This window comes from Capricornis sumatraensis, chromosome X, assembly GCF_032405125.1.
Source record: "Capricornis sumatraensis isolate serow.1 chromosome X, serow.2, whole genome shotgun sequence".
Taxonomy (NCBI): Eukaryota; Metazoa; Chordata; class Mammalia; order Artiodactyla; family Bovidae; genus Capricornis; species Capricornis sumatraensis.
The window spans coordinates 85,711,250-85,733,774 of record NC_091092.1 but is presented as its reverse complement, the minus strand read 5'-3'; the positions used below and the strand labels follow the sequence as shown (position 1 = coordinate 85,733,774).

The following is a 22,525-nucleotide window of genomic DNA, read 5'->3' as shown; positions in this document are numbered from 1 at the left end:
GATCTAATTAACCATCAGGGGAATCTGTGGGGTCAGTGATGGAAATTTGTGAGGTCATGGGTTCGAGGCCTATGGCATGATGATGCTGGTCTATGGCTGAGAGGATGGTGGTCTGTGGAATGAGTGCTGGAAAGATCTATAGGGTCAGTCATGGGGCATCTCTGGGGTTAATAATGAAAAATCTCTCAGTATAGGGTCAAGATCTTTATTTCCTGATTAAAAAAATTGTCCCTGGGAGAATGGCATTGAAACATGTATACTATCACGTAAGAAATGAATCGCTAGTCTAGGTTCGATACAGGATACAGGATGCTTGGGGCTGGTGCACTGGGATGACCCAGAGAGATGATATGGGGAGGGTGGTGGGAGGGGGGTTCAGGGTTGGGAACTCATGTACACCTGTGGTGGATTCATGTCAATGTATGGCAAAACCAATACAGTATTGTAAAATTAAAAAAAAAAAATTTGTCCCTATCACAGACTTCCTAGGTTCTCTTGTACCTTTGTCCCATTGGCTCCTGACAGTGGCTCCACACGGCTCCTTTCTTCCCACTGCCCACCCATCAACCTGAGTTTGACAGATCAATTCGATTTGTCCTTCCAACCTGTGGGAGCAAGGATTGGAATCTTCTGGCAGGTGGAGAGTTCCTCAATAGCCGGTGTTTAAGCCTAGTTCATCACTCTTTAGTTCTGCTTGCTCTTGGCTTTGGGGGCTTTGGCATCCAGTATGCTCTGGGCATGAGCAAGTTGCTTTATAGAATCCAGTATGAGGAGTCCAGGCAGCACCAACCACAGGGCATTCAAGAAAACAAAGTAAAACCAGAAGTAGAGTGGGTGGCCCAGTTCCCCGTGCTGGAATCCATCACGGTACTCTGTCAGGAAATAGAGCACATCTCCATATACCTGACCTGTGGGAGGTAAAAGGAGAAGGAAACTCTGTAAGGAGGAGGAACAATTCCAAGCCATTTTCCAAGTTATTAGAGCTCAGGATTCCCAAATTCAGAGACATAAAAGTTCTGAAATCACATGACTGAAGATTTGAGAAATCAGAAATGTGAGAATTTCAGAAATCAGAAGCTGAGACTTTCTGAACTCAAGAGAGTTCATGTCTCCAGAATTTAAGCTCCAAATCCTTTCATTCAAGACAGCTCAGGATTCCAGGACTAAAGAGAACTCATATTTCCAGAAAGCTAACAACATAAGAACATAAGAGGACTGAATCTCAGATGAAGGAAGCTCAGAATCTTGATCCAGAAGAATGCAGGGGTTTCCCACCATCATGGGCCACCTCATGTAACTGTAACCCTCATGAGAGACTTTGTGATGGAGTGGGAGGAGAAATGAACTCTCCTGGATTGAGAACACAGGCCTGGAGGGGCATAGCTGTTCCAAAACCTCAGGGAGTTTGTCATTCAGTCTGACTCAGCCCTGGATGGGCACAATTGAGAAGTCCCACCCGCAGGAATGCCCCCATGTCTGTAGATCCCCCATCAAGCCCTCAACCACCCATTGTGGGCCTTCTCCTCACCGACAGAGACCACAAGCTGTAGGACAAAGCGGAGGGGTTGATGGCGGAGAAAAGCAATCACCACCCACAGGCTGAGTGGTCCCCACAGGTAAGCCGTGACAGTCTCCATGCATATCATGAAGTTATCATTCCTGCAAGAGAAAGGATGGAGGGGGCACTGGCATCACTGTGCTCTACCTACAAGGCACCCCTTAATGCTCCCTGACTTACCTCCCCCCAAAACAATGCAGGTCTCCCTTGACAAACACTTACAGGATGTATCGGCTGTCTCCCTTGGCATACTCTTTCCCTGAGGAAGATAAGAAACTTATATGAAGAATATCAGCAGGAAAAAGAAGTCAGACTTGTGAGAGCCAAGGGCTCATGTAAGAAGGCAGGCTTTATAACTTCCCCATGCCTCAGTTTCCTCATCTGTGAAATGGGGCAGCTGTTTTTATGTGTATACAAGATAACGCGTGCAAACTTGACACAGAACATTAAGTGTTGCTGTGATTGTCTTGTATTCAATAAGTGTTAGTGGAATAAAATCAGGCAGGTGTAAATGATGGAGTGAGGAAAGTATCCAATGAGAGAAAGAGAGAGAACTCGAAGGTGAACAGATGAGTAAATGGAAGAGTGAGCAGAAATCACTAAGGAAAAGATAGATCACCCAGTATTAAAATAGACAGGAGACTGAAATAGGTTTTTCACAAAAGAGGATTCTAAATGGTGAATAAACACATGAAAGGTACTCATTAATCACTAAGGGAAAGCAAATTAAAACCATAATGAGATATCACTCACATCCACTTGAAGGACTAAAATTTAATAAACACCTGATCATATCAAGTGTTGATCAGGCTGTGGAAAAACTAACTCTAATATACTGCCGGTGGGAATATAAAATGGTGCAGCCATTCTTGAAAGTTCTGTAACATTTATTCTTTCAAAACTCCTTATAAACTTATGATGAGTGTCCTCATCAAAAAAAAAAAGTTCAGAAGCAAAGTTCATTTTAAAAAAAAGCATGCTACCATTTATACAAAAGGAAAAATTAAAATGATGATGATGATGATAATAAACAGTTATATGGCATGCATTGTCTGCCAAACATTGTTCTAAGTGTCTTACATGTATTTGGGTATGACTATTATCCCTCTTCTATAGTTGAGCAAACTGAGGTTTATGTGTGTAATTTATGTGTAAACCTTGAAAAGAAACATAAGCAATTATTTGGGGAAACTTGGTGGATAGAAGGTAGATTTTTACTGCATACCTCTAAATAGCTTCATTTTGGACCCATGTGAATATATATGCAACAAAAGTTAAATAAATTTTTAAAATTTATTTTAAACAAATGGAGTAAGAGTTGGTGGGTGGGTAAACATCTAAACCAATCCTTGTCCAGGAAATTCCCTTCCACAGCATATTGAAGAACCCAGGACTCACAGAGTTGAGATAAGATGGCTTGGTCTCCGAGAAGGTCCGCGTGGTAGAGGCTGAACCAGCCCTCAATCACCAAGTGAATGAACCCACATACTGCAAACCAGCACAGGGACAGTCTCCGCCAAGTCCCCAGTGGGACGACTGCAGCACGCCCTGACAACAGCCATGTGGCCACAACTAAGACTCCAGAGACGGAGAATAGGCCAGCCAGGATATGCCAGGTGGGGCAGTCATTAGGCACAAAGTTGTCTAGTCTCAGATGCCGAGGCCAGTAGGGGTGCGTGGGGCTGGTGTTGGTGGTCATGTCTTTGTAGGCTGATGGTGGTGTGTGGATATGTAGAAAAGAGAATAAAAAAAAAAAAACTGAACAAATACAAAGCCATAGAATGAGATCATAAAATCAAATCCAAATAGTTTATTATGACAAGAAATGTAAGTGGACTCAATTAACCGATTAAGACTGACTCAATTAAAATAATCTAATTATATACTATTTTAAAAACATGAATATAAGGCCACAGAAAAACCGAAAGCTTGTTCCTGCCCTCTGGGAGCCATATGATATGGTAGACCAGAACAGATCCCAGCTCTCATTGGTCTCACTGGGAAGATAGAACCAGGCCTAGTCTCTGCTCTCATTGGTAACAGTCTGGTGGTCAGACACGACAATCAGACTAGGTCCCAGCCCTCATTGGTCATGCTCTGGCAGGGAGACACAGTAACCAGGCCTGATCCCCGCCCTCAGGGGTTACAGTCCGCTGGGGGAGACACAGGAGCCACACCCGGTGCCATGACTCACAGGTCTGCTAGGGGAGACACAACGACAAGATTTGCAGGGGTCACTGTCTTGCATCCTGCAATGGAAAGCTATTACCCTCCCCACAGTCCTGGAAACTGCAGGACAGACAAAAAAGATGATTATTCAGAACTACACCTTCTGCTTCAGTGTCCGACCCCTCCCGAAATTGCTCACCCTGCAGCCAACCCGCAAGAAAGAGGAAAGTGGAGGGCAGGGGTCCTGCGCCTGGAGCTAAAGGGGAAAAGGAGGGGCAAATACAGAGACCACCAATCAGAACTAGAACCCGCTGGTTCAGCTGCCCGATGAGAAGGCAGAGCTTTCGCAGTCCCGACAACCGCGCAGTAGCCGACCGCCCCGCGCAGGCGCGTGGGGGTGGTGAGGATGGCAAAGCGGAGGGAGAAGTGGGGGCGGGGGAAGGGTCTCGCGCAGGCGCGCCAAGGGCTGGCCATTTAGCAATTGAGAGCTAAGGGATGGAGAGGCATTTCAGGCGGAGGGCAACTCACTCAACAGCGCGTTTGCAGCGGCCTCTCCCACAGGCTCCCGGGTCTCACTAAGATTGCTCGCTGGCTCCGAAATATCACTACTTCAAATCCAACCCCTCACAGGTTCCGCCTTGTGGAACTGGCCAATGGAGGAGCTGGAAAGGAGGCCAGTGCCGCTCTCAACCAATAGTTATTGTCTGTGTGCCGCTGACCCCGCCCTCACGCGTGGTACCATTTTTGCTGCGGAGAAGCCACGGTTGGTGGGCGTTTTCAGCCAGAAGCCAATCTGTGGCAAGTCTTGGCTTCAGTTTCCCTAACCCCTTATCCATCCCATCGGAAATCGGGTGTTTCTCTGCTGTTGAATCAGCACTGCGTTGCACTCATTTGTAAAAGCAGAGCAACCAAAACTTTTCCCAGATCAACCTTCAATCCTAACCGCCCCCCCCCAATGGGCAAGGAAACGTAATACAAATAAGTCCTGGTGGCTCAGCAGTAAAGCATCCACCTGCAATGCAGGAGACGCGGGTTCGAGCCCTGGGTCGGGAAGATCCCCTGGAGAAGGGAATGGCAATCCACTCCAGTATTCTTGCCTGGGAAATCCCATGGACAGAGGAACCCGTGGGCTACAGTCCATGGGGTTGCAGAGAGTTGGATACAACTAACAGATCAAATCTTACTGCTGCCTCCGTCTCTCCCTCAGGCCATCTCCATCTGGACTTCAAGTCAGAACAACCAATCAAAACCCAAGCCCCTCAGCCTTGCTGACCAATTGACATGGAGGCCCTCAAACCCCCTGTGCCAACTCTTAAGAGTGAATCAAAATTCCGTAACTCTAACCCAGTGGGCACCCAGACTATTCAGTCAGTCTCCAGACCCAACCCAGGCCTTCTATCCAATTAGAATCCACACCCCTCAGTCCTAAGGACCAATAGACATCAACTCTTCATCAGTCTTGCTTTTCCTCCACTGTCCCAGTCAGGGCAACCAGTAAGAATGGGAATTCCTCAGTTTTTCAGCCAATTGGAACAATTAGTATCAGGCCTCCCCCACATCCAGGTATCCAATCTGTCCTGGTCCCACTCAAATCTAGCAGTACTATCCTCAGGCTCATCATTCAATCATGAATGATAATAAATGAACTATAAACCAATCACAACCTCCCTCTTCATGGTTTCTAGCTTCCAAACCTTTATACATGCTGTGTCCCCTTCCTAATTCATTTCTATTCCCCACTGAACAGTGAAGAAAGAGGCTTTTGTATATTTCCTACTTTTATTTGATAATAACAAACTGTATAAAAAGGGACAAGGAAGGCGGGGAGGCCCTGGATCTCCCCCTCTCTGCTTCCCCAAGCATCCCCCACCCCTAGGCCCCAGGAGGGACCACTCCCTTCCCGCCTTGTGGTGGGGTGGGGATTGACAGGCATGGAAATGGTGTGTGTGTCTGTGTATGGGTGTTGAGAGGGGTCAAGGATGGAGAGAGGGTCAAGAATTAGAGGGCCTTCCCTCATCACCCATCAGAGCTGGCACCCTGAGGAGGGGTCTTGAGGGAGCTTGTGATGGTCCACAGATGTGTCTCAGCCTATGAGACGGTAGAAGATCCAGCATCCAAAAGTGACCCAGTGACTGGCCCAGCTGAGCTCTGACCATTTGTGGACCGTGTATGCCATGCCGTAGCCCTGTGGGAAAGAGGTGACGGTTGGTCCCACTCAGCAAGAATAAAAAGATCTCAGGAAAACCCATCCTTTGCTCAAGGATGTTTCTGTGACTCCACTGCAATCCTGAGTGAGGCCCCAGAGAAGAGATTGAGTACATATGAAAGGTAAGCAGACTTAGTCTTTTTTCTTTTGTGTTTTCTCCTATTTTCAAAATTTAAATACGAGACAAGGCGATCCCACTCTCTGACCTGTACTCTCCCTTATATATAAAGAGTTCCTAGAAATTGAGTTTTTAAAAAGACAGACATTAGCAAAGGAGGTGAGTAGGCCATTTTCAGAAAACGAAAAAAATGAAATCACTCTTAAACATATCAAAAGATACTCAGCCTCATGCATCACCTCCCTCCACTCAAACTGACAAACATATCTGTGAAGTCTGAAAGGCACTTATTGTTGTGACAAGCACGATCACACACTGCTGGTGGGAGGGTGAAAAGGTAACTTCTCCATTGCTATCAAGACTAGATCCTACAGTTCTGTCTGCTCCTCTGTGAATCCACATGGATGTGACGTTATTACTTGCTGTAGCATTACTTACAATAGAAAAGGAGTAGAAAATCACCTGGGTGTTCACTGATAAGGGACAAACTATATTATATCACAATGGAAAAGATGAATGAGGATACTCTGTGTCTTTTTAAAAAAAATTACTTATTTGGCTGTGCCAGGTGTTAGTTGCGGTATGCGGGATCTAGTTCCCTGACTGGGGATCAAACCCAGGCCCCTTGCGTTGGGAGCTCAGGGTCTTAGCCACTGGACCACCAAGGAAGTCCCTACTCTGTGTCTTAATGTGGGAAGTTTTCAGGAATTATGTGAAAAGAGCAACATGCAGCACAGTGTCATTCATATGTTACCTTTAGGGTAGAAACCAGGGGGAGGGAATTAAAAAAAAAATTTATATCTGCTTATTATGCTTTTATTTTAGAAGAATAGTTCAATAAAGTGAACAAAAGTGGGTACCCATAAGAGGATGGAGGTAACACAGTAGGAATAAGATTTTTCCCCTGAATATCTTGTACACTGGTGTCTGAACCATGTGATATGCATTAACTATGTTTTTTTTAGCTGTGCCTCGAGGATTGCAGACCTTAGTACGATGACCAGGGATTGAACCTGGGCCCCAGCAGTGAAAGTGCCATGTGCTAACCACTGGACTGCCAGGGAATTTCCTGCATTAACTATTTTTTAAAGTTTTAATAAAAAACCAACAATTTTATTTAAAAAGAAGCAAAACCCAGATTTTACACATTCAACCTGAATGAAAAATCAAAAATTGTTTTTTAATGACAAAATATAAAACATAAAGTTTTATTTTCAATTAAAAACTGAACTAAGGGAATTCCTAGTGGTCCAGTGGTTAGGACTAGGTCCCTTCACTGTGGTGGCCCAGGGTTCAATTCCTGGTCAGGGAACTAAGATCCTGCAAGATGCTTGGCGCGGCCAAAAAAAAAAAAAGAGAAGCAAAACCTGGATCCTGTTAGTGCCATATAAATAAACATTACTTTAAATTGTTTTTCATTTAAAGAGGAGTAAAATCTGGAATGTGCACACTCTACCTGAATAAAAACAGTATATACATTTTAACATACACTTTTAAAGTAGAATCCAGGATTTGCACAATCAATATAAGTAAAACTATTTTTAACAAATTAAATAAAGAAAACTTGCCAGTTCTACCTAAGTAACAATATGATGAAATAATTAACTTTTAAAAAAGGAAAACTCAGATTTTATATTTATCTATAGAAAATAAATTTTATAAGTAAAATAAACACATTTTGCACACTTCATCCAAGTAAAAGACCCAACAGTATCAATCAACCAGAGGGACAATGGGAGAGAAGGACAAAGGAGCAGTGGTTACACAAGCTGGAGACACTGGACACAAGGTCCTCATGCCTTGTCCTCCACACCTTTGTTCTTATGGTTCTGATGAGCAGGTAACACTTCCCTGGGTGACCCCCAGCCCAGGCCCCACCCCCCAACCTTACCTGTTCCTCTGTGGTGTCATCCACATCAACATCAAACAGGGAGCCCAGGTAGGCTAGGTGGAAGATGGCAAGGGCCCCAAAGAACAGGTTTAAGGCTCGGACCCCCAGGCCCTGTGGAAGACAGATGGATAAGCTTGGCATCTGGACCTAATCACTGTCCTCCAATCCCACCTGGGCAGGTGCTCCCAGGGAAACACTCTGCTGCTGCTGCTGCTAAGTCGCTTCAGTTGTGTCTGACTCTTCGTGACCCCATGGACTGCAGCCCACCAGGCTCCTCCGTCCATGGGATTTTCCAGGCAAGAGTACTGGAGTGGGTTGCCATTGCTTTCTCCAAGGGAAACACTCTAGGCACAGGAATAAGGATGTCCAGGGCACCCCCCTGCCAGAGTAGGAAAGAGATGGTTCTGATCCTCCTGGAGCTCAAGGGGTATCCAAGGATGAGGATACTGTTAGCTTGAGAACGTCCAAATTGGGGGAGATTCGAGCATTCAGGCAGAGGAGGAAGAATGATGGGTGGGGCCTTGAGTTGGGGGTTTATGGTGATAAACATTGGCTGGCTGGTTAGAGGGAAATCTGAAATTCTCCATACTTCTTGTTGCCAAAAGGATGAGAAAAAAAAAGACACAAACTAAAGCAAATTGCTACTATGACCTACAGGGCCCACCTCTCCCCCTCTGACTCACTCTGCTCAAGCCATCCTGGCCTCCTCACTATTCCTCAAATATTTCAGGCACCCTCCCATCTCGGGGCCTTTACTCTGGTTGTTCCCTTTGCCCGAAATGCTCCCCTTCCTTACCTCCTTCAGTTAAAGAACTCAAAAGTCACTTCCCCACTTAAACTTGAAACCACTCACCCCTGATACTTCCCTCTCCCCTTCACTTATGTATTTTCTCCTTGGCACTAATCACAACCTAACAAGCTACTACACTTTACTGACTTATTTTTTATTTACTGTCTCCCCTGTTAAAATGTTTGTCCCAGAGGGCTGAGATTTTGGTTTATTTTATTAATCACTGTGTCTCCAACACCAGTACCAGCAGGTGCTCAACAAATGTTCATTGGGAAAATAAACGCTAGCGGGGTATACAGCAGTTGCTTGATACATTCTTATTAGAGAGATGGATGCCAGTGAATAGAGGTGAGGTTATGAACATGGTTCAGGACTGGAAGAGAAAGCTGGGCACCCTGAGATAGATATAAGATGGAAAGAGAAATAATTTGTGAGGTGGGGAGTTGACCACAAGGCTGCCTAGGTTGAATCCTCACCAAGCGATGCTGGTGTGAACAGTCTGGTGGGCACCGTTTTGATAGGACGCAGGCACTGAGAATCCGAGCCAGGCGCTTTCGGAGAACTAGGGCAGATGCGGGGGAGGGGAAGGTAAGACTGTCAGGTTAGCCTCAGGTGACAGTGGTTCCAGCCCGCCACCAACCAACACCAGCCACCCGTCCCATCTGCTGGGTTGGGTTCTGCACTCACCATGCTCCACGTAAGTGATAAATGCCAGAGACAGCAGTACTGCAGCCAGGTGGAAGCTGAAGCCCTGGGGTGGGGTTGGGGGCAGTGAGGTGAGTGAGCAGGAGGCCCCGCCACCCCCACCCAGCTACCATCTTGATCCCACTTCTGCTCTGCTCACGTGCAAGAGGGCGCTGGCTGCATAGGTGACCAGCACGGCTGAGAAGGTCCCCAGGTGGAGAGCATTCTTGAAAACATCTACGGGGGGCAGAGAGAGGCGGGGCAAGAGTCTCCTGAGCTTTTCCCCTGCCCTTCCTGGGGGGCCATTAGGGCACGGTGAGGATACCCACAACCTCTCAGGGCCCCCAGGATGAATTCTCTCTATAATGGCCTCCAATTTCACATTGCCTAAAACTTAGCTCCTGATTGTCCCTCCCAACCTGTTCCTCCTATAGTCTTTCCAAGTGTGGCCAATGTCAATTAAACCCTTCCAATTCATCAGGACCAAAAGCCTCACTATCACCTTTGCTCTGCTCCTCCCCTGACTCCCATAACCAAACTCTTAGCATATTCTGTCAGTTCCAGCTTTGGAGTTTATCCAAAATTTGACCTCTCCATTTCCCTCCTCAACACCCCGTCTTTCCTCACAATAGCCAGAGGATCCTGTTATAACCCAAGGTAGCCCGTGGCCCTCTTCTGCTCATACCCCTGCTGTGTCTCTCTCAGAGAAAAAGCCAAAGTCCTCCCCGTGGCCAGAGAGACGCTATAGGACCAGGCTCTGTCACCTCTTAGACCTCACCTCCTGCCACTCATCCCCTTGCTCACTCTGCTCCGGCTCTACTGATCTCCTCACTGTACCTCAAATGTGCCAGGTATACACCCGCCTCAGGGCCTATGCACTGCTGTTCCTGCCATTTGTTACATTTCTCACATACATATTTGCATTGATTGCTTTCTCACCTCTAGGTCTTTGCTCAGACTAGCTCCTCAAGTGAGACTTGCTCTGGTTGATTTATTTAAAATTGCATCCACTCCCACCCACACACTCCTAACACTCCCAGATCATCTTCACCTTCTTTCTTTATTTTTCTTACCACAGCACATATCACCACCGGAACTACTGTGTATTTTTAAAAATTATACTGCTCCCCCCAACAAAAATGTCAACTCCACAAGGACAGGAGTTGTTTGGGAGGTTTTTTGGTCCCTACTATCTTCAACTTGTTGTATGAATGTGAAAAGGGGTGTGGGTTGATGACTGTCAACCCTCTTGGAGTGATGACTTTGTGACTCACAGTTATTTAGCCAATAAGACATGGGCAGGTTCCAGCTTGTGACAACTTCCACCATGGACCGGGGCAGCTCCACATTCAGTGGCTTAGAGACTGTCAGGTCCCTGTGGGCAAGAGAGACACACAAACTTATTTGGGATTTAACCCTCCTGAGAGTCACACTTTTGTTCTTAGTTGTTCCCTCCCCTGGGAGCATCCCCCCTCCTCCCTGACGCTCCTCTAGGCAGCACCCCGTGGGAGATGGAGCCCTCCAGCCCTCCCCACCATTCCAGGTGATCCTTCTCCTCGGTGAAGCCAGCCCCCGCCAACGTGGCCGTGGCTTCGGACAGAAAGCCCACAAAGTAGTTGCTGAAGTGGAAGGAGACAGCACTCTCGTAGGCTCGCAGCCACCTGGGGGAAAAGGAGCCAGAGGGAGAGGCATCATGCCCAGGTCCAGGCGTGACACCCCCCCAACTGCCAGCATCCCTGGCCCCACTCCATAGACTCACCTTACCATGGTGCCCCTAGGGGTCAGGAAGGCAGCAGAGAAGAAAGGAAAGAGAGTCAGAGAGGCCCTGGAAGCTGGTCTGAGTTGTTCATCGACAAGACAGACAGAAACATGGCAGCAAAAGAGGTGACAGTCATGCTACGATAGCCACACACATCCATGCGTCCACGCCCTGTTGGTTAGTTTCAGGTGGCTCAAATTGACGTGTGAGCTGCTCTATGATATGACATGGTCCCACGGCTTCACCTGGCCAGACATCCAGACCCAGCCACTGTTAGAGGCTGATCTCACAGCTACATGGGCAGACACACATACTATCAAGACTCCCAGCTCTCTGACCAGATTCAGTGACCATAAGACACATGGAAGTCCTTTAGTTAGGCTCAGAGATCGTCAAGCACCCAGTTATATACACATACACAATTTTACACTTAAGACAGTCATCCTGTCAGTTGTACACTTAGACATGGTCAAAGACAGGAAACATTTTCCACTGGAAAAAGCATAGGTTCTGGATTCAGGCCTGGGATTAATGTCTGGCTGTAGTTGGGTGACAATGGGCAAGTCATCCCACCTTTCAGAGCCTCATTCAGCATCAGACACAATCAGCAGCCAGTGAGGAGGGGAGAAGTTCATGTAATCAAAGAGCTGGATGAAATCCTAGTCACACCAGGGGTGGATGGTCAGTCCTGCCCCTCCGTCGGACAATACTGAGGAGCCAGAGAAGGCAGATCCATAGGCAGAATCATCACAGACACACACACAACACACCACAGATCCATTCCCAGCCACAATTAGAGACAAGCCAGGTTTATCCTATCTAGTGACAGCTACATGCTCCCATCACAGACAACCGCACAGCCAGCCAGCCAGCCAGAACTCCAGTCCCACACAAGGAGTCCCTGGCTGACAGGCAGACACCCACACACACCTCTAGCCAGTGTCACAGACAGGTCAGCATTGCCAACTGACACATATCTGTTGCTTTCTATTGCACTCACATAACTTGCTTCTAATGGTGGAATAGGAGAACAGATGGACAGACAGGTACAGTATGTAATGGAGTATCTACTGTACATGAAGTTATAGGGCCAATCATGGCCAAACCAAAGCCTCAGACAAACAGTCTCTGTCTAGCCACTGGGTAGATGGTCAGACAGTCTCAGACTCACAGAACCAATCAGTTACAGACTATGCCCCACCCCCCCAGTCAGCCCCACTCGCCCTCGGCACCTGCCCTCATTTACCTGACTTTGCGTTTCTTGCTGTAGTAACAGAAGACAGATAGAAGCATTAAGAGACAAGCTCAGAGCTGGGGAGACCCCAGGTCCCTCCCCAACCCCCTCACTGCTGGGCAGAGGCCTCGAAGGCTGTGCTCACTTGCGAAGGAGGCGGTCACCATCAAGGGGAATGAAGTACGGGAAGAGGTAGGGCCCCACACAGGTGGACAGCACAAGGCACAGCAGGGCCAGCGCCAGGCTCCGGGCCACCTTCTGCAGCCATCGGCGGCTCTATGGGGATCAAGGCTCCGTGAACAGTGCCTCATGGTGGCTCCCACAGTCCCTGCCCACCTGTCTACCCAGGGCCTCACCAGCGGGCGACCTTGGACGGCCTGTAGGTAGCTGTGGAAGGATATCCAGGGCCCGAACACGATGGTGCCCACGAAGTAGAGGTACCCCATGAACTCCACAGGCGAGGGCACTGCGCCCACCTCGCCCCTGTCCAGGTCGAAGCCCAGAGACACCGCCTTCATGGCCACGATCATCTGGGCCCCTACATGTGGTGCCCATGGTCAAGTGGATGAGAAGAGAGCAGGTAGCCATGGGGGGATGTGGGGATCACCAGGTGAAAGGTGGTAGGAAAGAAGAGTGCAAGGGTGGAGAAGTGGGCACAGGGTCAGACAGGCAGTTGAGCAGGTGGGCCCAGGACTGGCAGATGTTCTGACTCTATAGAGAGTCAGGCACGGACATGAGATGGGACAGACAGATGGGGTGGGGGAAGAGGCATGGTAGAGAGAAACACAGACGTGAGGGGAGTCTGAGGGCTGTGTGTCCAGTGAGCTAGGCAGATGAGGGAGAAGCATGGGGAAGGAAAGAGACAGGGTGGGGGGATTTAGGAGAGGTGGAGTGGGGCTGGAGGGCTGGGGCAGGGGGACAGAGCCAGGGCTGCCTACCTCGCATCTTGTGCCATGTCACGGTATCCACCATGTGCATCTCACTGAGGAAAAAGGTGGTGATCTTGGCCCTATGACTCCCCTGGCCTCAGACACCGCAAAGGGGGGAAACCAAGGTGCAGACAGAGCATATTTTCCCTGCCCTGCACAACCTCAAGGAGGAAGAGTTCTCCAGGGCTCCCTCCTCCAGGGGGAGCTCAAGTGCCACCTGTCCAGGGTAGCCCTCTGGAAAGAACAAGCCTCCCAGATTTCTACCACCTCCAGAAACATCTTATGCCCTCCCTGTCCTGGACAGTCTCATGAGGGGTGGCCTGGGGACCCCCCCGCCCCCACCCACTCTTCTGCTGATGGTACAGGGATGAGGACTCATGCCCATACCCCATAAGCAGGTAGATGAGGATGGTGACGGAGAGGAAGACACCCCGATGGGAAGAATGTCGGCAGAGGAACAGCACGAGGTAGCACAGGAGGCTGAGCAGCACGACCCAAACCATGTGCAGCTGGAAGAAGTGGTAGAGGCTGAAGAAGCCGCCTGCCACGGTGCTTGCATGCTTCAAGTAGGATGGCAACCCTTTGGGTGAAAGAAAGAGAGAACATGATAGGGAACTAGAGGAGGGTTGGTAGAAGGGCAACCTGGGCAGAGTTCACAGCTCAGGCAAAGGCTTAGAGGTTGGAATGTGGTGGGATTGCAGGTGACACAAGCAGGTTTTGGGGAGCTGGGGAGGCAGCTTGGGTTTAAAGAAAAGAGACATCTATAAAGGTCATTTTGGGAACCCTGGAGGAAATCTGAATAACTTATATTGGATAACACTATAGCACTGAGATTAAATTTCCTGAGGGGTGATGCTTTAGGCTATGGTTGTGGGGGGAAGATGTCCTTATTCTTGGGGGACACATGCAAGAGGATTTGGGGTGAAGTGTCAGCAGGTTATTCAAGTGATTCAGGAAGATGATCAAGCGATCGATAGAGCGAGCTAATGTGGCAGGATGTTGACAGTTGGAGAATCAGGTGATGCGTATATGAGTGTTCATTGTACTATTCTTTCAACTTAGCTTTGCAGTAACTTTGAAATTTTTCAAAATGATAAACCTGGGGAAAAATAAAACATCCATTTAAGATAAAAGAACAAGAAAAAAGAAAGTGTAGAACTTCTGAGTCTCAGATTTCCAAAATTCTCAGCATCCTATAGGAACCTTGGGGACTTGGAATCTTATCTTTTAGATAAAGGCATGCCCCGGTTTGTGGAAACATTTCAGAATCTTAGAATCCAGAAATCTTATTATAATTCTAGAAATCCAGAATGCCAGCATTTTGGAAGCATAGAATATGAGAATTTCAACATGTCAGAATCCCCAAACCCTGTAACATGGTACTTTGGGATACATGGTACTTTCCATAGCTCTGTGACATGTGCATTTCAGAATTTTATAACCTTGGGATGTAGGCATTTCAAGACCCCAAGATTTAAGAACCTCAGCTTTCAAGAGTCCCAGAACCCAGGGATACTGAAAGGCATGGTTTGGCATGGCACGATGAGACTTGATGTGATGTAGCATAGGGTGGCTGGGTTAGTAGGATGTGGGGTGGTAGAGTGAGGCTTAGCCTGGTGGGATGTGGTAGGCTGGACACATAGGAGCCTGGCTTGGCAAGATATGGCAGAATAAAGTGGGCCTTGGTATGGATAAATGTGGCAGGTGTGATATGGCTTGGCATGGTGGCCCATGGTGGGGCAGGCACTTACCAAGCCTCCAGAGGACGCGGCAGGCGAGGCAGATGGCAAGGAGCAACCAGATCTGGTCAAGGCCCTGCTGGGCAGTAGGCAGGAGACAGCCCTGCAGCAGCTGCTGGAAAAATTCCTGGCGGCTGAAGGTGGCCATTGCGGACCCCCACGGATGGATGGACAGATGGATAGACCTGAAAAAGGAGGGACACAGAGGAGGCTAGCTGGGATGTCCATGGGGCAGATGATGCTCAAGGGATGGATTTGAGCACTCAGATTTCAGCTTAGGGTATGGTGGGGGGAGGGTGCGAGTGTAAGGTACATCAGACTGAGCTGCCAACTGTGTGTGTGTGTGTGTGTGTGTGTGTGTGGAGGGGTGTCCCAGGTGCCCATACACAGCCCGTGACCTGAGGTGAATGAAGGATCTGTGTTCTTGTACGCTGGGAAGAGTCCGGGTCCAATGGTGATTGAATGGTGTACATTCTAGGCCTGTATATCAAATTGAAGGGCTCCCTGGTTTGCAAGGTAGAGTCACGCTGTGTGGAGGGCAGAGAGGGAGATCCTGTGACACTCGGGGACCGTGTGCATCTCTCCTTGAAAGGAGGTGGGGGGTGTCCTGTATCCCCCGCGCGCCCCATCCCACCCCCACCCGGCCGCCCACAAAGCCCTTCCCAGGCCCGGGGGCTGCAGGGAGGTGGAGATGGCGGTAGGGGACACGGCAGAAGGGGGAGGTGGAAAGGTGATGGAGAAGGGGCCCTAGCACACGCACTGCAGACCCACAAGGGGAGGCCGGCTCAGGATGCAAGCTGGAGAGCCGAGCGTGCACCACCGGCGACCTACCTGGCAGTAAGGAAGCTGCGGTCCAAGGGGCTGGGGACGTGCCGCCGCCGCCGTCGTCGCTGCCTCCTCCCGGCAGCCTCCCCCGCAGGCCGCAAGGCCGGGACCAGCTGCAGCTCCCAGGGCTGCGCGGTGAGCGGGCCCTTTAAATCCCGGGCCGGCCCGGTCGGCCAATAAGAGAACGGGAGCGGGGCGGGGACGAAGGAGGAGGGGAGCGGTAGGATTGAGGGAAGGAGCTGGAGGTTGAGTGGAGCTGGGCGCGGAGGATGTAGGCGAGGGGAACGTTGGCTCCCGCAACTTTCCGACCTTTTAGTGTGCCAGTCCCTAAAGGGTCGTGTCGGGAGGTCTTCTGACCATCCAAGAAGAAACCGTCCAATCACCAAATTCCTAAACCGTGGAAGCCAAGATGGGAAAGATGGGGGAGGGAAGAGAGAAAGCCCGTTCCTCCATTCATCAGCCTCGCCCCTGAAACTGCCCACCTGCGCACATCTTCGTGACACTGTTATGCCCCCATTTCACAGATGGGAAAATAAACCGAGGTCTCTCCTTACCCATCCTTTGAGGGAACTATGGGGATTTCCAACCCTCCCCACCATCAGAGACCAGCCAGAAACACAAGTACTAACTGTGTCACCTGGGAGCACGAATTAAGCGCCTAGGCTTTCCCCTAGGGACTCCCAGTGAGCACTTAGCTTGTCATTGAGAACTGATTTGCAGGTTGACTTCCCCACCTGCATTGAGGGTGACCCCAGCAACTACTGAGCGTTTCCTATGAACCAGGAGGCTAGTACAGAGCACCTATTTCCCGGTGGCTCAGCGGTAAAGAATCCGCCTGCAATGCTGGGGACATAAGAGACGCGGGTTCGATCCCTGGGTGGGGGAGATTGCCTGGAGAAGGAAATGGCAACCCACTCCACCCACTCCAGTATTCTTGTCTGAAGAATCCCATGGACAGACAGCCTGGTGGGTCCCAGTCCATGGGCTCCTAAAGAGTCAGACATGACTTGGCGATTCGGGCTCTATCTGCACCAACTCTGAGGATTTATGCAGCACTTGGTGTTTGCCTCTCCCTTCCCCTAGGCTGATGAAGGGCCCTCCTCCAAAGGAGCATTTATTGGGCACGGATTGCAAATTTAGCTATCAAGTGGAAGGAAGAAGAAAGCTAAAGTCAAGATGGACCCCACCCTGGCCTGAGGAGCTAAATCAAACAGGTTCTAATCAGATTAATGCCTGCCTGTATGGAGCTGGGAAAGCCATGCCCATTCCCCAGGCTTCAATGTCCCTTTCTGTTAAACAAAATAGTGGGATTAGCAGTTATTTACTTGGAAATACCAATGGCAATTGAAAAAAAAAAATGTATGTCTCCTCTCTTAAAAAAATGTTAACATAAAGTTAAATAGAGTTTAAACACATAACATATATTACAAATAAAAAGTATTTAACAGTTGATCCTTGAACAGCACAGGTTTGAACTGTGTGGTCCACTGTTAGGTGGGTGTTTTGAATCCTGGGGTGTGGAGGAACCGTGGGTATGGAGGGCCAACTATGAATTATACACAGATTAAACTCCTCCCAGTTGTTCAGTGGTCAACTGTAATGAATAATTACATAGGCCAGGTACAGAATTATTAATTCCTTTCCTTAACAGCAGAATACAGGGCATAAATTTTGTGAATTAGACTTCATTCTAATTTTTTCCTCAGCTTTCAAACATACTCAAGTCAACAGTGACCCACAGCACAAGCAAGAACTATTTCCTTTGGTTGCAAGACCTGGCATTTAAAACTGGAAGATCCTGACTATGCGTATCCTGAGCATCACAGACTTGATCGTTTCCATCTAGTCTTCTGATGTGTGTGACAAAGAACCAGTCTCTAGATTCTAGGAGATATAAAGGGCATCTACAAATCAATAAGAAAAGGACAAACAATGCACTAGAAAATGGACAGTAGACATGAATAAGTAATTCACAGAAGACACCTGAAATGGCCAATATGTATAATATATGAATAGATAACTGAATCCTTTTAGCTATCAAGGAATTGTAAAATTAAAACAACAGGTATGATTTCATATCTGCTAGATGTGATGTTTTATATTTTTACCACTGGAACTTAGTAGAGAGTGGACACTCATTAAATATTTCGCAGACTTTGTAACCTGTATAGTCATTATGGGTTATGGGTTCTAGGACATTTTAAATGGTCTCCCTGTAATTAAAGAGATGAAAATTAAACAAAGAGATCTCATTCTTTGCTTATTGTTGTTGTTCAGTCACCCAGTCGTGTCTGACTCTTTGTGACCCCATGGACTGCAGCACGCCAGGCCTTTCTGTCCCTCACCATCTCCCGAAGTTTGCCCAAGTTCATGTCCATTGCATCCTTGATGCCATCCAGCCATCTCATCCTCTGATGCCCTCTTCTCCTTCTGCCCCAGCAGCATGGACTTTTCCAATGAGTCCGATGTTCACATCAGATGACCAAAATACTGGAGTTTCAACTTCAGCATCAGTCCTTCCAATGAATATTCGGGGTTGATTTCCCTTAAGATTGACTGGTTTAATCTCCTTGCTGTCCAAGGGGCTCTTAGGAGTCTTCTCCAGCACCACAGTTGAAAAGTATCAATTCTTCAGTGCTGAGCCTTCTTTATGGTCCAACTCTCATATCCGTACATGACTACTGGAAAAACCATAGCTTTGACTATAAAGGTCCGTAAGTGGGTAATTTTTCTTTTAATTAATTGTCCTCTCAAGCCAGTCACCTCTTTTTGGGGGGTCCAAAGGCATCAATTCTTCAGCGCCCTACCTTCTTTGCAGTCTAGTTCTCATAACCTTAGCTTACTAGATTGGCAAAAACAAAAAAATTGCCAAGCCTCAGAATAATACCATTTTTTCCCTCTCTTTCTCTTTTTCTTTCTGTATCTATCTATAATTTTTTCTTAAGTATTTGATCATAGTTGCAGATGTGATGCCCCTTCATTAAATTCAGTATGAATTTTCTAAAAACAAGGACGTTTTCTTACGTTCTTACCAGCAGAGTATGAGGGTTTCGATTTCTCCACATCTTCTCAAGCACTGTGTTATCTGACTCTTTTGGGTCTAGCCATCCTAGTGGGTGTGCTGATACTGTTGTTTTATAGGAAAAGGAAATCCTGGGTCACGAGCTGCCTTCCTTTATCAGGTCTTTTGGATTTCTTCCAATCTGGAACAACATCTTGCTCTTCCATTAACTGACACGATCTTGATGTTTTTGAAGAGCATAGGTCAGTGCTTTGGAAGAATGTCCTTAAATTGAATGTTGGCAATGTGATCTCTGGGTTTATCTCCTGTTATTTCAAGATTAGATTTGGATTATGCATTTTTGGCAGGAATTCCTCAGCAGTGATGCTGTGTTCTCCTCAATGTCTCCAGAATCACAAAGTATTTGTTAACTCATTTAATTAATACCAACTCAGACATGTTGGTATTAGTTTTGATCATTCAATTAAGGTGCTGTCTTCCAGGTTTCTCCACCGAAATGTACTCTTTCTCCTTTGTAATTAACACTAAGAAGGATCTTGTAGGGATATACTTTGAGATTATATATCTCTCCTATTTTTCCTCAGAACTTCCACTCACCAAATTTGCATTCATTGGTGATTCTTGCCTGAAGCAATTAGTATTATGATGGTGGCTATATGATAATTTTCTTTTATTAATACATGTATAGCCAGTCCCAAAGAAAGGCAATGCCAAAGAATGTTCAAACTACTGCACAATTGTGCTCATTTCACATACCAGCAAGGTAATGCTCAAAATCCTTCAGGCTAGGCTTCAACAGTACATGAACTGAGAACTTCCAGATGTACAAGCTGGATTCAGAAAAGGCAGAAGGACCAGAGATCACATTGCCAACATTCATTGGCTCATAGCAAAAGCAAGGGAATTCCAGAAAAACATTTACTTCTGCTTCATTGACTATGCTAAACCTTTGACTGTGTGGATCACAACAAACTGTGGAAAATTCTTAATGAGATGGGAATACCAGACCACCTTACCTGTCTACTGAGAAACTTGTGTGCAGGTCAAGAAGCAGCAGTTAGAACCAGACACAGAAGAGTAGACTGGTTCAAAATTTGGAAAGGAGTACATCAAGGCTGTATAGTGTCACCCTGTTTATTTAACTTATATGCAGAGTACATCATGAGAAATGCCAGGCTAGATGAATCACAAGCTGGAGTCAAGATTGCAGGGAGAAATATCAACAACCTCAGATATGCAGATGATACCACTCTAATGGCAGAAAGTGAAGAGGGACTAAAGAACCTCCTGATGAGGGTGAAAGAGGAGAGTGAAAAAGCTGGCTTGAAACTCAGCATTAAAAAAAAACAAAAACAAAAAACTAAGATCATGTCATCTGATCCCATCTCCTCATGGCAAATAGATGGGGAAAAAGTAGAAACAGCGGCAGATTTTGTTTTCTTGGGCTCCAAAATTACTGCAGATGGTGACTGCAGCCATGAAATTAAAAGACACTTGCCCCTTGAAAGATGGGTCAATGACAAACCTAGACAAAGCTATGACAAACCTAGACAGCATATTAAAAAGCAGAGACATCACTTTGCTGACAAAGGTCCATATAGTCAAAGCTATGGTTTTTCCAGTAGTCATGTATGGATGTGAGAGTTGGACCATAAAGAAGGCTGAGAGCTGAAGAATTGAGGCTTTTGAACGGTGGTGCTCGAGAAGACTTTTTTTTCCTTTGCATTTTCTTTGTTTTCAATTAATTTATTTTAATTGGAGGATAATTACTTTACAATACTGTGATGGTTTTTGCCATACATCAACATGAATCAGCCACAGGTATATGTGTCCCCTCATCCTCAACCCCCCTCCCACCTCCCTCCCCACCCTATCCCTTTGAGTTGTCCAAGAGTACCAGCTTTGGGTGCCCTGCTTCATGCATCGAACTTTCATTGGTCATCTGTTTTACATATGATACTGTACATGTTTCAATGCCATTCTCTCAAATCACCCTATGCTCACCTTCTCCCACTGAGTCCAAAAATCTGTTCTTTTCAACAATCCCACTGCTGGGCATACACCCAGAGGAAACCAGAATGGAAAGAGACACATGTACTTCAATGTTCACTGCAGCACTATTTACAATAGCTAGGACATGGAAGCCACCTAGATGTCCATCAGCAAATGAATGGATAAGGAAGTTGTGATACATATACACAATGGAACATTACTAAGCTATAAAAAGGAACGCATTTGAGTCAGTTCTAATGAGGTGGATGAACCTGGAGCCTATTATACAGAGTGAAGTAAGTCAGAAAGAGAAAGATAAATACTGTATATGAATGCATATAAATGGAATTTAAAAAGACGGTACTGATAATCTCACATGCAGGGCACCAAAGGAGACACAGATGTGAAGAACAGACTTATGGAGAAGACTCTTGAGAGTTCCTTGGACAGAAAGAAGATCAAACCAGTCAATCCTAAAAGAAATCAACCTCGAATATTCATTGGAAGGACTGATGCTGAAGTTGAAGCTCCAATACTTTGGCTACCTGATGCAACGAGCTGACTCAATGGAAAAAAAAAAAACAACTCTGATGCTGGGAAAGATTGAGGGTAAGAGGAGAAAGGGGCAACAGAGGATGAGATAGTTGGATGCCATCACTGACTCAGTGGACATGAGTTTGAGCAAACTCCAGGAGAGAGTGAAGGACACGGAAACCTGGCATGCTGCAGTTCATGGGGTCACAAAGAGTTGGACACAAGTTAGTGACTGAACAAGCTCATTTGTTTATTTTGTTTCAGTATGGGACTCATAATTTACAGGTTAAAATTTTAAAATAGTTAAAAGTTATTATTGTTATGTAGTTATAAAAGTAGCTTGAGGTAAAATTTGCATACCATAAAATTCACCAGAGTTAATTGTACAACGCAAAGGTAATTAGTATATTTATATAGGCTTAAGCAAAAATCACCAAAATCTAATTTTAGGACATGGCGATCACCCCAAAAGAAATCTTATGACTGTTAGCATTCACTCCTTCTGTCCCTGAGCCCTAGGCAACCACTAATCTCTTTCTGGATTTGCTTATTCTGGACATTTCATATAAATGAAGTCATACAATCACAAATCTTTTGTGTCTTGTTTCATTCACTGAGCATAATTTTTTAAACTGTGATAAAATACACATAACATAGAATTTAGCATCTTAACCATTTTAAGTGCACAGTTCGGTGATTAAATATATTCACATTGTTGTACAGTCAACACCACTATCCATCTTCAGGACTTTTTTCATCTTTCCAAACTTAAACTCGATACCTATTAAACACTAACTCCTCCTTTCTTCTTTCCCAAGCCCTGGCAACCACCATTTTACTTTCGGTTTCTAGGAATTTGGGTTGTCTGAGGAGGCCTTACAAATAGCTGTGAAAAGAAGAGAAGCAAAAAGCAAAGGAGAAAAGGAAAGATATAAGCATCTGAAAGCAGAGTTCCAAAGAATAGGAGGGATAAGAGAGCCTTCCTCAGCGATCAGTGAAAAGAAATAGAGGAAAACAATAGAATGGGAAAGACTAGAGATCTCTTCAAGAAAATTAGAGATACCAAGGGAACATT

General features: G+C 46.6%; 2 protein-coding genes across 4 annotated transcripts; both read right to left on the bottom strand.

Annotated features, from left to right (window-relative positions):
- Nucleotides 1–210: 210 nt before the first annotated feature.
- Nucleotides 211–4,346, bottom strand: EBP (EBP cholestenol delta-isomerase). Its single transcript, XM_068962580.1, has 5 exons — nucleotides 4,256–4,346; nucleotides 2,957–3,268; nucleotides 1,781–1,817; nucleotides 1,529–1,659; nucleotides 211–908 (listed from the first exon to the last, which is right to left on the bottom strand). The coding sequence occupies exons 2-5, from the start codon at nucleotides 3,255–3,257 to the stop codon at nucleotides 685–687; spliced, it is 693 nt and encodes a 230-aa protein (XP_068818681.1). The 5' UTR covers nucleotides 3,258–3,268; nucleotides 4,256–4,346; the 3' UTR covers nucleotides 211–684.
- Nucleotides 4,347–5,675: 1,329 nt separating this feature from the next.
- Nucleotides 5,676–15,976, bottom strand: PORCN (porcupine O-acyltransferase). Of its 3 annotated transcripts, XM_068962187.1 has the most exons (15): nucleotides 15,909–15,976; nucleotides 15,090–15,262; nucleotides 13,726–13,918; nucleotides 13,348–13,391; nucleotides 12,766–12,947; nucleotides 12,555–12,685; nucleotides 12,422–12,439; nucleotides 11,176–11,190; nucleotides 10,952–11,077; nucleotides 10,691–10,791; nucleotides 9,577–9,653; nucleotides 9,420–9,483; nucleotides 9,209–9,294; nucleotides 7,943–8,053; nucleotides 5,676–5,912 (listed from the first exon to the last, which is right to left on the bottom strand). In XM_068962187.1, the coding sequence occupies exons 2-15, from the start codon at nucleotides 15,223–15,225 to the stop codon at nucleotides 5,811–5,813; spliced, it is 1,386 nt and encodes a 461-aa protein (XP_068818288.1). In that variant the 5' UTR covers nucleotides 15,226–15,262; nucleotides 15,909–15,976; the 3' UTR covers nucleotides 5,676–5,810. The 3 variants fall into 3 exon arrangements, with proteins under 3 accessions (XP_068818288.1, XP_068818286.1, XP_068818289.1); XM_068962185.1 differs by lacking the exons at nucleotides 11,176–11,190; nucleotides 12,422–12,439; XM_068962188.1 differs by lacking the exons at nucleotides 11,176–11,190; nucleotides 12,422–12,439; nucleotides 15,909–15,976 and having other exon boundaries at nucleotides 13,726–14,437; nucleotides 15,090–15,195.
- Nucleotides 15,977–22,525: the final 6,549 nt, after the last annotated feature.